Genomic DNA, 14,182 nt, shown 5'->3' on the forward strand with positions numbered 1-14,182 from the left:
TGCACCCTCGCTCCAGACGTGACTGTGCAATGCATCACCTCGATGGGAGCAGCAGGAGATTTGTGGAGACGCCACCAGCACCATGCCCTCAGCACCCGCCAAGGCGCCACTGAATCCTCCAGAGACCGGGGAGCTTTCCCTCGCTCTCATCTTTGCATCTTTGATGTAAGCCCCTGGCACCTCTCTTGCGCAGGACAGCATGACGAGAAAGGGTGAAAACGTTAGCCAAATGGATCATCTTAAAAAACACAAACACGCTGCGTGTGAAAGCTGCGACATCCTTCTGAGAGCAAGCAATCTCCCCATGGTGAACGTACGGCTTGAAATGTTTGTTGAGCTCATGACCAAGTACCACCTGCAATTCTTCATGGCACATGCCTGCGTGTCCCGACGGGCCCAGTGCGGCGTGTCCACCCGTTGCAGCCACAGGCAGAGCAATCCCTGTAGCTTCTTTACTGCCTTTCCCACGGCAGCTGGGATCCAGTTTTGAAACGTTCAAGGCAAAATTTCCTCCAGGGCATGCAAAACAACATTCAGAGGGAGAGTCTGTGCTGATGCATCCTGGAGAGCTGAACAGAGGCAGCAGCTCAGGGCAGGGGCTGCTCATAGTGGCACGGGGCTTGGGTGTACTTTGTGATGTCCAACCACACACGCTGAGTAGTGCGAGTCTTCCAGCAGAGAGGGGAAGTTTTGTTCCTGGGTGCAAAGAGCTGGTTTGTGAGGCTGAGCAGGTCAATTCTGAGCGGTTAATCCTGACTGGCGTGGGCAGCAGGAGGCTGAGCTGGCACAGGGCGGCACGGCTGTTCGTGATGGCCGGCAGCGTGCCAGCACTCTCCCAGCCAGCCTGTCTGGGGAGGAAGCCCAAGTGACAACCCTGATGACAAGCACTGCTCATGGCCAGAGGCCCACGGGTGCCACACAGGAAGGCAGAGCCTGGGGGAGCCGGTGCCAAGCCCATGCAGAGCCCTGTGCTCTGGCATGATTTACGGGATTGCTTTGCATGTACAAACCCCCCAGAGCCAAAAAGCGCTGCGTACCCCGGGGCAAGCATGGGCACTGCAAAGGGATGTAATAGAAAAACTAAAGGTTTATTTTTTTTTTTTTTAATAAAATACATCCTTACAAAATAACCGCTTTTCTCCCATGCTGAGGGACAGAGAATGGTTCTCCCAGCTCTCCTTCCCTCCCTTTCTCCTCACTCTGGAGCTGTCCAAGGGTGCCACTGGGGAATGAGAGGCACTGATGGTCCCCCCAGGGGCTTCGGGGTGCGGGGTGCCCTGGCACAGCCTTGGCACACCAGGCAGGGTGCAGCAGGAGCCCTTCGGAAGTGCCTGCAAAGGCAGCAGACCCTGGTACCCTGCAGCAGGGCTGATGGAGGACACCAAGGGTGACCCAGTGGCTCCCTGATGCCCAACACGAGCATCGCAGCGTGTCTCACCAGTGGCAGAGTGCCCGGCTGGCCAGATCCTGCCCCGGCTGCAGGCCACCACGTTCCTATGAGCCAGTGTCAGACGCTGCTTCTGTTGGCCTTGGGGCTAGTGCAGGCTGGTGACAGGGGATGATGGCCGTGTTTTAGGAGAGGAGGAGGAGGAGAAAGAGGGTCCAGGTTCATTGGTCAGTGTGGATTCTGCCAAAAGAGAGAGGTGCACAGTGATTTCTGGTGTCTTGCCCCCCACTGCCCCTCTTCAAGCAATGCCACTGTCAAAGATGCGATGTCAATCCCACGCCCTGCCCCAGCGCTGCCCCATGAGCCTGCCCGCCCTGGGAAACGCTGACCCCAGGTTAGACATACAGCCCACCACTCAGATCCTCTCCATGGCAGCAGGTCGAGGGAGGGGATCCTGCTCCTCTACTCTGCTCTCCTGAGACCCCTCCCCCTGCAGTGCTGTGTTCAGCTCTGGGGCCACCAGCACAAGAAGGACACGGAGCTGCTGGAGCGGGGCCAGAGGAGGGCACGGAGATGATCCGAGGGCTGGAGCACCTCTGCTATGGAGACAGGCTGAGAGAGTTGGAGCTGTTCAGCCTGGAGAAGAGAAGGCTCCGGGGAGACCTTCCAGCTCCTCCCAGTACCTAAAGGGGCTACAGGAAAGCTGGAGAGGGGCTTTGGACAAGGGTGTGTAGTGACAGGACAAGGGGCAACGGCTTTAAACTGAAAGAGGGGAGATTTAGATTAGATAGAAGGAAGGAATTCTTTACTGTGAGGGTGGTGAGGCACTGGCACAGGTTGCCCAGAGGAGCTGTGGCTGCCCCATCCCTGGCAGTGTTCAAGGCCAGGTTGGATGAGGCTTTGGGCAACCTGGTGTAGTGGAGGGTGTCCCTGCCCATGGCAGGGGGGTTGGAAGTAGATGATTTTTAAGGTCCCTTCCAACCCAAACCATTCTATGATTCTATGCCTCCCTGGAGCCCTGCTGCCTTCCTGGGGCCCTTGGCATAGCCCCGAGACCCAGAGCTCCCTCCCCTGTCCGCCATGTGCTAGCAGGGCTGGAGCAACACCACTCACCACTCACCTCTCACTGCATGTTGTCCAGCTCCTTTCCCTTCTTATGTGACTTCGACTGGGGGTTAAATGAGACAACACGATGATTCTTTCACAGACCTGCCCCTTTCTAATGCCAGGGAAAAATGTAGTTGAACAGCAATTTCTAACCCCCGATGTATAAGCATATTTTCAGATGAATTTGAGGGAAGCTTTTCATTTCCTACGAAAGGCCAAGAAACATCCCACAGTCATGGAGATGTTGTCAGAAAGCGGAAAAGGGGACATTTTCCAGTTTGCTAAAGCACTGGTCTGCTCCTGCTTCCCTTAAAGCAATGCAAGTGTTACCAAATATTGGAATATCTGGGGATAAAGGGAGGGAATAAAGCTATTAACAGTGAGTCACACAGAAGATCTCTAATTTTGGTGAGGAGATTCCTGGATCCCAGTCTCTGACAGTCCCAAGGGCTCAGGATTCCCATTAGCTCAGGAAGGCACCTGGTTGCTCCTCAATATAAACGTTACAGCATCATTGCTCATGCACGCATCCATGCTCACACACCTGCAAGAGCCTCGCAGGGGAGGGACTCACTGGTACTTACAGGCTCCTGTTCCGCGTATTTGAATTTCTTCTGCTTGTAATAGTCCCGTCCTTGGAGAAAATGCAGCAGGAGCAGGTCGCAGAGGACAGAGGCCTGAAATGAAAGCGCAGATAGGGCTGGGGCTGCCCACCTGTGCCACCTTGTACTTCCAGCTTGTTCCAGTTTGCCCTATTAATTAGGATCCCTTCTGCTTCAACCCCCAACGTGGCAGCTGCTAAAGAGCGTACAGCCCCTGAATGCCCGTTTAGGACAGCAGTGAAGCGTGCTGGGTTCAGTACTGGGCAACTTAAGTCAACAGAAATTAAGTATTTCCACTTTAGGTATACGCAGAGCACAACACCCTTTGGGTCATGCCAAAGTCTTTAATGACCATAACCAAATAAGATGCTGGTTGTGCATGAAATTCTGCCCATCACCTCCAAAAAGCCCTTGACACCAGCTCTAACTTAAAACTACCAAGATACCAAGACATGGCCCAGCATGAACGCCTGCCTCCCCCGCACTCGCAGGGCAGCAGCTCCCGCCAGCACAATCTACATCAGCCAGTGGGCAGCAGAAATCAATTTTCCTGAGCGAGTGAGGCAGGAGAGCACCTCCATTCTCCTTTTTTTGCCCATCTGCTGTTGCCAGAGAAGGAACCAATATCTGACTGCAGCTCAGGGACACTTCCCCATGGATGTCGCAGGCGAGGAGAATAATTTGAGAGTCTCCATATAGAGGCGGGAAACAGTTGAACTTACCACTCCAAAAATACCAATTCCGGAGCCGATTGTGGTCATGGTTGGGATGATGTCAAACTTGCCTGCCTGAATAAAATCAGAGGAAAGAGGTGATACGTTACAACCACCCTAGGAGAAAAACAACGATGCCATAGCTCTAGGTGGGGCTCAGCTAAAGAGCCTTGCAGCGACCCAAACCACAGCCACAGCGCAGCGAGGAACAGGAACCGGGTAAGAGCTGGTTTTAAGCTCATTGGGCACACAGAAAAATATGGTAGGTTGGTCGTAGGCTGACACAAATTGAAATTACTTTGCTTCGTGTATTTTAATTAAAAAAACCCAACAAAACCAAAAAAGTATGCCCTTTAAATATTCCCAGTGGGAACACAATGGGGAAAGCTTCCCCAGTGGGAAGAAAAAGACAAAATAGAAAAATGCAAATGTTCATCTTTTGGAAATATTAGTGAAAAGTTTTGACTTTCAACAGTTCCCCCCCAACCCATTGTGATGTTTTTTGGGACAAAACCACTGACTCAAGGAAACCACTCGTGTTGGCTTTCCTGGCCCCCTGAGCCCCCAGTGCTGTGTTACAGAGCTGGCACCTGCCGGAGGACATGGCACTGCCGCCCTGCGGAGCCGGGGGCCAACCCAGCGCCTGGCCACCCTTACCTTGCCGTTCACCAAAATGTCAAACCGGATCCCAAACACCTTGTAGAGCGTCCTCTTTTCCATCCCGTCTTCCTTGTAGTATTTGGCGTATCTGTCCAATTGGATGGGGAGCGTTAATGGCCTCCCAGGGTGTCTAACAGCCCCCTGCAACCCAACGGCGTCGGGATCTTGGCAGGAGCAGGACAGGGGTCTGGGGATGCACCATCATGGACCTGGTCCTGACCTTCTTCTTAATCCCCCTGAAGGAGCAGGGTTGTTGGCACCTCTCCCCTCCGTGCCTCAGTTTCCCTCCCTGCAAGTTGGAGCTAAAGCTCCTGCTCATGCTGGTACTTGGTGACCCCAAGTGCTACGTGACAGTGGATATTAGTGCAGCACTAGCGACAGCTTCACACAGAGCAGCAGCTAACGCCCAGATGTGCTGTGTCTGAAAGCTTTGAAGTGTGGGAACACATGAGATGACCTCGCACCATCTCCAGTCTTTCAAGGTGCTTTCCAAGAGCTCAGCTGAGCAGGAGAGTCTGGAAGAGCGAGGAGATATACAGGGAAAGGCAACAGGGTAATTTTGAGGCCAAGGGATGTGTTGTCACTTTTCTCATGCCATTCTAAAGAAAGCACAGCCCTGGCACTGCAAAGGTAGTGAGGATTTTGGGAAACGGTCCCTGATCTTCCACCATCCCTTGAGTGCTGTGGGGTCCTGAAAGAGGTCACCTCTGACTTCTGCCTGGGGAGTTAACAGGGTTCTCCTCACCTGAAGTTGAAGCCTGGTGAAACGTTACTGTCGTCATTGTAAAGGCCGTGGAACTGGTAAATGGGTTTGCAGTACCGGATGGGCCAGTCGAGGTCACAGTTCCAGTCTATGGTGATGCCCACCACTCCACCCTGCAGCCGAGAGAGGAGGCACGAGGTTGCCCTGCTCTGCTCAACCTCCTTGGACCTCGCCTGTGTGGAGAAACTCCTTCTCTCCTCCTGTGTGGCCTTTCTCAATGCTACGAGGTGCCCTGGCTCTCCAGGGTACACAGACCCCGCTGCTATCTCAGCCCTCCTGGGCAGCCTCTTCTTCGTGCCCAGTACATCACCCTACATGGAGGCACCCGCTTTTGCCCTCAATGCTGGATACACAACTACATTCACACCCTCTTGTTCCTGCCCAAGGCACGGTCCTGAGAAACCCTGCTCCCTGCAGATCCCCCACAGCCCTTGTGGGACGACCTTCCCTTGCCTGACTTTGCCCATGAGATTCGCCTTTCCTGTGGCTTAACCCGGCCATTGAACCAGTAACATCACAGGGAAAGTCATGGTCATAGAGGAGAGTGAAATGAGCCATGAAAATCAGAAGAAAACCTCCTCTAAGAGAAGTGGCCACCTGCTAGGAAATGAAGCCGTCCCTCTTGCGCTCGCTCCGGGCTGTAGCCAGCTGTGCCCCAGCGCCTCGTCTCTTTCCACCTTTAAGATATGGAAGCCTCTGATTTTAATGCCTGGCCAAGTCAGCTCAAGGCTCCGCAGCGCAGAAATAGCACATTTGCATTTGCAGAGACGTCGTTTGCATGGTGCAATGACCAGTATTTGACCATCCAGCCAAGGCTTTCGAGCTCCACCGGATGGGATTTGGCCACGCAGCTGTACTCATTTGTTGCACAAACTAAAACAAACCAAACTCTGCATTTATGACCAGCGGGTCAAAGCTTGTCAGTCTTACAGGGGAGTTTCCGAGAAAGGCTTAAATATCAGGTCATGCCCAAGGAGATTAATAGTCTTTAAGAACTAATTCTGACACTCGTGAGTCCTTAAGAAAACAGATCCCGCATGTCTCAACAGCTCGGGGACCATTGCTCTCTCTGTGTCCCCCTCCCCATGTCAGCAAGAAACGTCATTTGAAACTGAAGTACCTTAACAGCCAGGAAGGTAAAATTCTGACCCGATTCCTTCACTATGTATCCCAGGTCAAACACGGGGCATAAGGAATCGGTGACTTTGTGATAGGTGCATTTCTTCAGGTACTGCTTGGTAACGCTCTCAACCAAGTTGCGCCTGGGAAGTGAAAAAAAAAGCGAGAAAGAGTTTAAATGACCCAATAATTTGGGTGGGAAAAGACCTCTGGATGTCCCTGGTCTGACCAGTTGCTCAAAGCCAGGTAACCTCAAAGCTCAGAGCTTCATCCTCCTCCTCCACGTGCTCAGCAGACTCTGCACATGCAGCATGGGCCCTCTCCTCCAGCCCTGCCTGGCTTCTCCCACACCATCGGCGACTGGTGTCCCATGAACCTCCTCTTGCTGAGGAACTCTCTTTCCTGTTTTCTCTCCTGCAAATGGTCTCCACCTCTGCTTTGGATTTACTGCTTTGCCCGCTGCCCAGACCCATTTCTTCAGCACGTCTGCCTGTCCTCGCCTCTTCTAGCAACCCCCTCTCTCCTTCCTCATTTGCAATCCCTCCCGTGGCCTCCACCATCCCTTCCAGCTGCAACCCCCGTTCACGTGGCAGCTCGTCTGTGAGTTCTGCTGGGCAATGCTCTGTGCACCAACAGTTTCCATCTGGGACAGCTCATGGATAGCGTACCTCAGAGATTTTACATGGAGCTGGATTTTGCCGTTTTCCCCAGAACAGGTGAAAAGGGAAAATCTTGCCTTCCACCCCGCTCTGCTCTCTTGCCTAAAAACGGTCTTTTTGTGAAGCGTCCCTGACCCAGATGGTTTTGTAAGCCTTGTGCCTTGCTCAACCCCGTCCCGTCGTTTATGCTCAGCAGTTAATTAGCAGCAGCAATCAAAGGCAGGAAGTTTCCCCATGACCCCTACGATGGCAGCCAGCCCGGCTGCCCTCCCCTCCCCGGGTCTGCTGTCCGTCCTCACATCCTCCTCCCGCCTGCCCGCACTCAGCTAGCTGCTCTCCTCCTTGCCGGGGTGGGGGGATGCCCTCTCCCAGGTACGTCGTGGGGTGCAGCGCGAGGTCGGCTCCAGACTTTGTCGCGCCCGCCGGCTGCCAGGGCGTTTAACCTTGGCTGCGGGGCAGGGACACCATCGGCTTAGTGCGAGGAATCCGCCATCTTCAGCACGAATAGCTTCCGTTAATTCGGTCCAAGTCAGATCTATCATCAGTGTTATCCCAAATCCCCTTACGTGTGCGCTGGCAGCCGGCGGCATCGTTGCCAGCGCTGCCTGGAAGGGGCTGACCCTACAACCCGCGGCAGAAACAGGTGAGAACTGGGATGGTGAGAGGAGCTTCTGCTCATTTTCAGGCAGTAAACTCATCCTGGCTGCTCACACCTCCCTGAGGCATTTAGTATTTTACTGTTGTCTTCGGGGAGGAAAAGGGAGAAGAAAAATGAAAAATGAGAGAAACTGTATGACACGAGGGTAACTCAGTGGACACTGATTGCAGAAACCTTCTGTCCTGTAACCACAGCTACCAGCTGAGGTGGGACAGATTAGGGAGGGAAACGTCTCAGTTCCTATCAGCTAATCTGGTAACCCGTGCAGCAGTTCGAGTAGACCTGGCTTTGCAGGTGAGGGACAGCATGCTCTATATCGAGCACCCAGCTACATCTGTGGCTTCCCCGTAGGGATGCCGCTGGGTGAACGGAGCAGAAGCTGTCCCTCCGACCCTCCTCTTACCTGGACACCTTGAACCTGGGGAAGGTGATGCTGTTCTTGATGAACAAGGTGAACCTCTCTGCTTCTGACAACAGGGCAGGGCTGAAAAACACAAGTGTTGGCATGTGTCCATCACTTGGCTCTCCATCCTCTAGAGAAAGCCCCATTTGGTGGAGATTCATCCAAACTTGGACAAGCAGGACCGAGAAAAACTGGTGATCTCATCCCTGCCCCTTCTGAGTGAAAGATCCCAACAAGATTCAGAAAAGCCCCAAGGAAGGAGAGAAGTGCTTTTCAGGGGACAGAGATGGCATTAGGTGCTGGGATTTCAGTTAAGAAACCCCAAAAGCGGAGTGAAGTGTCTGGAAGAGAGCTCAAGGACCCTGAGTACTTCCCTGGGCTCCTTGGCAGACCCATGGCTGTCCTTGTGAGGAGGAGAGGCAAGAGCAACAGGACTTAGCATCTACCAGGAGGTGTTTCACAGTGGCCCATGGAGGCTGAAGGTGGAGCACATCTCATGGGCAGAGCTTAACTTCACTGTGAAGGCAAACAGGATAGATGGGAGCTGCTGGTCCATGCACAGAGCACCCAGCAGAGAGGGGGTGAGCCACCAGCAACGTGGGGAGCAAACCATGCCAGGAGAAGCACAAACCTCATGGGGACACCAGGCAGCAAGTACAGCCATGGAGCCTGCATTGGCCTGGGCTGTCCTGGCAGCAAGCCAGCAGAGCCCCAGCTTGCTCTGCCCTACACCGAGTGCTGCTGGTGCAGCTGGGGTGGGACCAGGGTGGAAAAGGGGGCAATGATATCATCGCTAACCTGGGAACATGGTAATCAACTTCAACGGGGCACCAGCCAAAGATCTCGCAGGTCTTCACAGAGCTGTTGAAATGGACACACTTGCCCGTCATGAGCCCTGTGGGGAAGAGATCCAGCTGCTGACACCCCTGAGTACCAGGAAATCCCCGCCTCGCGATGGGATGGATGGGATCTGGTTGGAGCTTCAGCCCCACCACAGACATCCAAGGCACAAAACACTCAGGGCTTTGGTGGACCTTTAAAAAAAGGGTATTTAGTTGTGGCCTCTTGGCTCAGGGCAGTGGTTTCTCTTGCACTGTTGGCCAGGGGACCAACGGGGCATTTTTCTTGCTAAAATGCTCCTCAGAAACCCAGGATGGGCTTTTCCCAAAGCCCACCAGCGATGGTCCAAAGCAGGTCACCCCATCAGACACCCCAGCCCTGCGGCTTTGCCGGAGCACGCCACGCTCAGCGTGTCTCCCCAGAAACGCCGGTGCCGGAGCCTCGGGATCGCGCACCGTACCTTGTCCCTGCCGGCTGTATTTCCCTTTGCTGCAGTCACGGTCCCACGTGCAGAGCCCGGCATCCGGCAGCTGTTTGGAGAGAGCGGGCAGCCGCCCCTCAGCATCACATCCTGTGGCTTCGCACCCTCCATCCCTCCTGCCTCCCCAGCAGCATCTTCCCCAGGGAAAACACCGCTCGGCTGCAGCCAGAGCCTCATCCCTACACCGCTTCCCGACCGAGGGCGTCCAGATTAAGCAGGAAAAAGGGAGAATTTCTCTTTTAAACTCTGGGCAGATGCTTTTAGTCAAGCCTTGAGTTTGCTCTGCTTGATCATCTCAAAGGGAAGAAGACTTTAAAGGATGCTCACAAGACAGGAACAATAACACAGGGCCAGGCTCAGGCTTTCACTGAACCTCTCGACGTCAGGAAAACTCCTTCCCTGGTGCCACCTCCACATCCCCCCTAAATTACAGAAGCTGAGGCCGCTGAAGGAAGCCAGCGCATTTACCTCCGGGCAGGTTCCTTGTTTCTGTCCCGGAGTGACGATGAAGTTGGTCATCACCACGAATGAGCTGTCCCCCTGCGGAGACACAGTCAACACGGCATTTTCTGATGGAGTCTCTACGAGGAGCATCTCCCAGGGCAAGGGGTCGGGGACCCAAACCACCGGCCACGTCCAGGCAGATGGTGCCCTTCTCCCTAGTTTTGGGTCCTCCTCCACCCTCCTCCAGCTGTGGCTTGGGAAGGTTGTGGTGGCCCTGGGGAGCTGAAGTGCCACCAGCCCCAGGCACAGTGGAGGACCCCCTTGTTGCCCGAGATGCTCATCTGAAGGCACCCGATGAGCTTTGATCCTTTTGGAGGCAGCCTCAAACCTGCCCTGTCAACCATGGTGGGTCCCAAGCACCGAGTGCTCCCCAGGGGTGATACGCGGGCAGAGGTTTGTGGCAGGAGCAACCTGCTTTCCACCACATGGACACCACGTCATGGTTAGACCCATGGAAAGCCCACACCAAGAAGCCCGTCTGCACCCTGGCACGTGGGGAGAAGTGGCCGTCGGGATAAAAGCAACCCCCTTGACCCACCCAGCCTGCCTCCTTACCTGGGGTGGGAAAACATAATCCACCACATCCCAGATGTGAGGGCCCATGACGCTCTCGTTGGTCAGCGTCAGGCCTTTCAGCTTCACTGAGACCGAGCTGACGATGCTGTCCTGAGACTGGTAGCCCTTCTCGTAGAGGAAGACCCACCTGGATAGGGAAGGGTGGTGGGGTGAGCATGGCCACCGGCAATCATCCATAGGAGCCTCAAGCCCCAGCACATCACTGTGCATGGGGGCTTCTTCTACCAAGTCTCACCTGCTGGTTTATTTGCCAAATTTCCTCCAGCTAGATGCGGGACGTGTTGCTGAGCTCTCCCACCCTTTGCCAGAGGCATGCAGTAGCTGTGGGATCTGACTTCCATGGGGGGATTATTTATTTTGGGGACTGGGGCGCATTTTGTGGTTGAAGGTGTGTGAAGGCAGATGGACAGGGTGACCATCGGCCACTTGGGATTAAAGCCCATGGCAGGTTTGCAGTTTGCTGGGCTTGGTGACCCACCTGGACCCATCCATTGCATTGGCACTCTCCAAAAATCAGCGCCTCCAGGGCCAAGACGGGGGTAAGTCTGGATGCAGCTCAATGTCCCGGGACACCATTCCCCATCCAGCAAAGGGAACTGTGGAGCCGTGGCCCTGGGTGCAAGGGGGCTGCAGCAAGAGCAGGGTTGAGGACACTGCTGTGGCCATCGTGGTGCTTTCCCTGCATTTCCCAAGCCATCGCGCAGCCGTTAGGGCTGACTCCTGACACTATTTAACCTATGGCATAAACAAGCTGCCTCTGGATTAACTCCGACTCAGGGAGACTATAAACACGGGTGAGGAACCGTTTCGGGTAGCGCTCTGCTTCGGAGTGTTCCCGGCGCTAAAAAAGGAGCGATCTGGTTTTTGTCCCTACCGCCGCAGGCACTGGTCCCGCTGCCCATGGGATGGCCCGTGATGCCAGCCCAGCATGTCAGCCCACCCTCGGGCACCCAGCCAACGGGCATGGGGGAGAATGGGTGAACTTTGGGTGCTGCTCGGGAGTCTGCCCTGTGGGTGCTGGACCTTATGGGGACCTCTTGGGGATGGTGCTTTTTGGCTTGCAGCTCCATTGGCATCCCACGATAGGGGCCGAGGGGAACTCAGGGATAGAAATTCCAGCTGGGACCCCCAGCTCCAACCTCGTCCTCCTCCTCGGACCATACTGGGTTACACTGGGCTGCAGGAGGCTGCGAGCTGGGCAGCACCGCGGTGGAGAGTTCCCTTAAAACAGCCTCTGCTGCTGCCACCTCATCCCTCCCTGGTGGAGGTGAGTGCAGGCACGCTGGGCTGGGCACCCCACCCTGACGCAGTCTGACATGGCAGGGCAGGATGCGGCCCCCGCCCTGCCGCTGAGCTGTGGTCATGGCAAACAAGGTGTCATTTACCCGAAACGCCGCATTGAGCCCTGCCCAGGTGGTAAAAGTCCCCTGGTGTCACTCCCCGATGTGGCAGAGCCACCTTCTCTCGTCAGCCCCGTCCTGCGGCTCAGCCCGCAGCTTCCTCGCGTGCACGGTTTTCAGGCAACAAAAGCCAGAAAGTGATGTGCAGACGGAGAGCGCCTGGCATCGCCTGGGCAGCAGCGATAAACCACCTTATCTCGGCGCATCGGCAGAAAGAAGAGCAGACAGAGCTGCTGCCCAGGGCCAGCAGTCTTCCAGCAGCCTTCCAGTACCTACAGGGGCTACTAAAAGCTGGAGAGGGACTTTGGGCAAGAGCATGCAGTGATAGGACAAGGAGTGATGGCTTTAAACTGAAAGAGGGGAGATTTCAATGAGATCTGAGGAAGAAATTTTTCACTCAGAGGGTGGTGAGGCACTGGCACAGGTTGCCCAGAGGAGCTGTGGCTGCCCCATCCCTGGCAGTGTTCAGGGCCAGGCTGGATGAGGCTTTGGGCAACCTGGTGTAGTAGAGGCTGTCCCTGCCCGTGGCAGGGGGGTTGGAATGAGATGATCTTGAAGGTCCCTTCCAATCCAAACCATTCTGTGATTCTATTGTAATGCCCGTTTTCTTAGTGTCATCAACCCCACTTCCCTCCTCTGCACTGGTGACAGTGCCACGCATCCCTCCAGCACAGCCCCGCAGCCCCGCAAGCGTCCTGTGCCTGCTGTCAAGGAGGACCAATGCTGAGGTAGTTTTAAATAAATGAATAAATATCAGCCTGCTGAACTTGCTTTCAAAGAAGGGAAAATCTCCAGCGTCGCGACGGTGCAGGCAGGGAAGCGGCAGCAGGGCTGCAGGCAGCGAGGGGATGCCAATGGCCGCTGGGCGATGGGCAGCCATGGTTAAGATTTTTGCACTATCAACCATCGTGTCCCATCGCACGGCCCATTGTCCCACGCTGAGGTGACAGGGACCGAATCGCTGTGGCAGCAGCCGTGGTCCCAGGGCACCCGAGGACACGCATCCTCGCATGGCTCTGAGCCCGCCTGCTCTGCCCGCTGCCTTTTTTAAGCAGCCACTCTCGGAGCTGCCTCCCCCAGGCAAAGCACCCCAGGGATTTGGAGCGCGGCTCCGTCCCGGGCTGGCCCTGCCTCCCTGGCAAGGCGGCGGGCGGGGAGATTTATGGTCCTGTCTTGAGCCGCTTGGGTGTCACAAATCACCACGCTGGCCCCAGCTGCCTCTTATTTAATATAAATGAAAATAAAAAGAACAACAGATTCTCAGGCCACCGTCCAGCAGCTCGGGCGGGATTTGGATGCGGCTCAGCGAGGAGCCAGGGCTCCGGAGCGGGGCTGGGCAGCGGTGAATCCCTAGCCCGCACATGCAGTCGCTGCCGGGGAGGTCACAAGGACTGGGAGACTGTCTGGAAGACCCATGGTGGGACGCCAGGCAGCACGGGAGTGGCCATGGCGGGGGCATGCGATACCATCAGCGATAAACCCCCCCGCCCATGAGGATATAGGGTATATATGAGCCCCTTCATCTCCGTTGCTTTGCGACCTGGTGGCAAAGCATTAATTCAGGGGGAAGTGGGCACCGGGGAGCCTTACCCGATGATGTACGCCAGGACAATGAGCTGGATCAGCCGGAAGGTCAGTCCCACCTTCTTGTTCCTCACCAGCACCATCCTGGGGGTGTCATACTCAAAGAGGAAGGAGGACACCTTCTCCATGCATTTCTGCCCCATGGCTGCGCCAGGGCTGTGCCACAGCCTTCCGCTGGCCCTGCTGCTGGTCGCACCGTGAGTCGGGCCCTGCCTGCTGCCGCTCCTGCGGCTCCTCTGTTTGCAGAGAGGAGGGGAAAAAAAAAAAGAAAGAAAATAATAATGAAAACGCTATCGCCGCTGCTCTGCGCACATCTGGGCTGTTGGGTTTCCTCTTCTGCGCGGAGACGGGGTTTCCTCTTCCTATAAGCTCTGGGCTGGGAGCAGCTGGTGCCCTACATGGTCCGGGGGTGGGGCGGGGGTGTAGGAGGGTGCAGGGTCACCCTGCTGCCAAGCCCACGTGCCACCAGGATGGAGCCACCCAGGCAGGGGCTTTCCCTGGGCATGGAGGGGCTGCAGGCAGCATTCGGGGCAAGCAGGGACCGTGAAGCATCCCTGAGGGTGATGTCAGGATGGAGAAGGAGGTGGGGTCCCAGGAGAAGATTTTAGGAACTGGGGTTGGGGTATCATTCCTGCCCCAGCAGGAACGTAGGTCTCCTGTTGGTGTCCCCAACCCATGTCCTGCTCTGTCCCCCAAAGGCTGCCTCAGAAAAAGGTGGGGGGGGGG

General features: G+C 55.6%; 1 protein-coding gene across 1 annotated transcript; it reads right to left on the reverse strand.

The window, feature by feature from the left end:
• Window positions 1–1,598: 1,598 nt before the first annotated feature.
• P2RX1 (purinergic receptor P2X 1) lies at window positions 1,599–13,599 on the reverse strand. Its single transcript, XM_086624572.1, has 13 exons — window positions 13,463–13,599; window positions 10,452–10,599; window positions 9,861–9,932; window positions 9,372–9,441; window positions 8,870–8,966; window positions 8,072–8,152; window positions 6,353–6,494; window positions 5,215–5,345; window positions 4,467–4,557; window positions 3,819–3,884; window positions 3,079–3,171; window positions 2,508–2,555; window positions 1,599–1,627 (listed from the first exon to the last, which is right to left on the reverse strand). Exons 1-12 carry the CDS (start codon window positions 13,597–13,599, stop codon window positions 2,511–2,513), a joined length of 1,173 nt encoding a protein of 390 aa, XP_086480698.1. The 3' UTR covers window positions 1,599–1,627; window positions 2,508–2,510.
• Window positions 13,600–14,182: the final 583 nt, after the last annotated feature.

This window comes from Tauraco erythrolophus, chromosome 21 (assembly GCF_009769465.1).
Source record: "Tauraco erythrolophus isolate bTauEry1 chromosome 21, bTauEry1.pri, whole genome shotgun sequence".
Lineage (NCBI taxonomy): Eukaryota > Metazoa > Chordata > Aves > Musophagiformes > Musophagidae > Tauraco > Tauraco erythrolophus.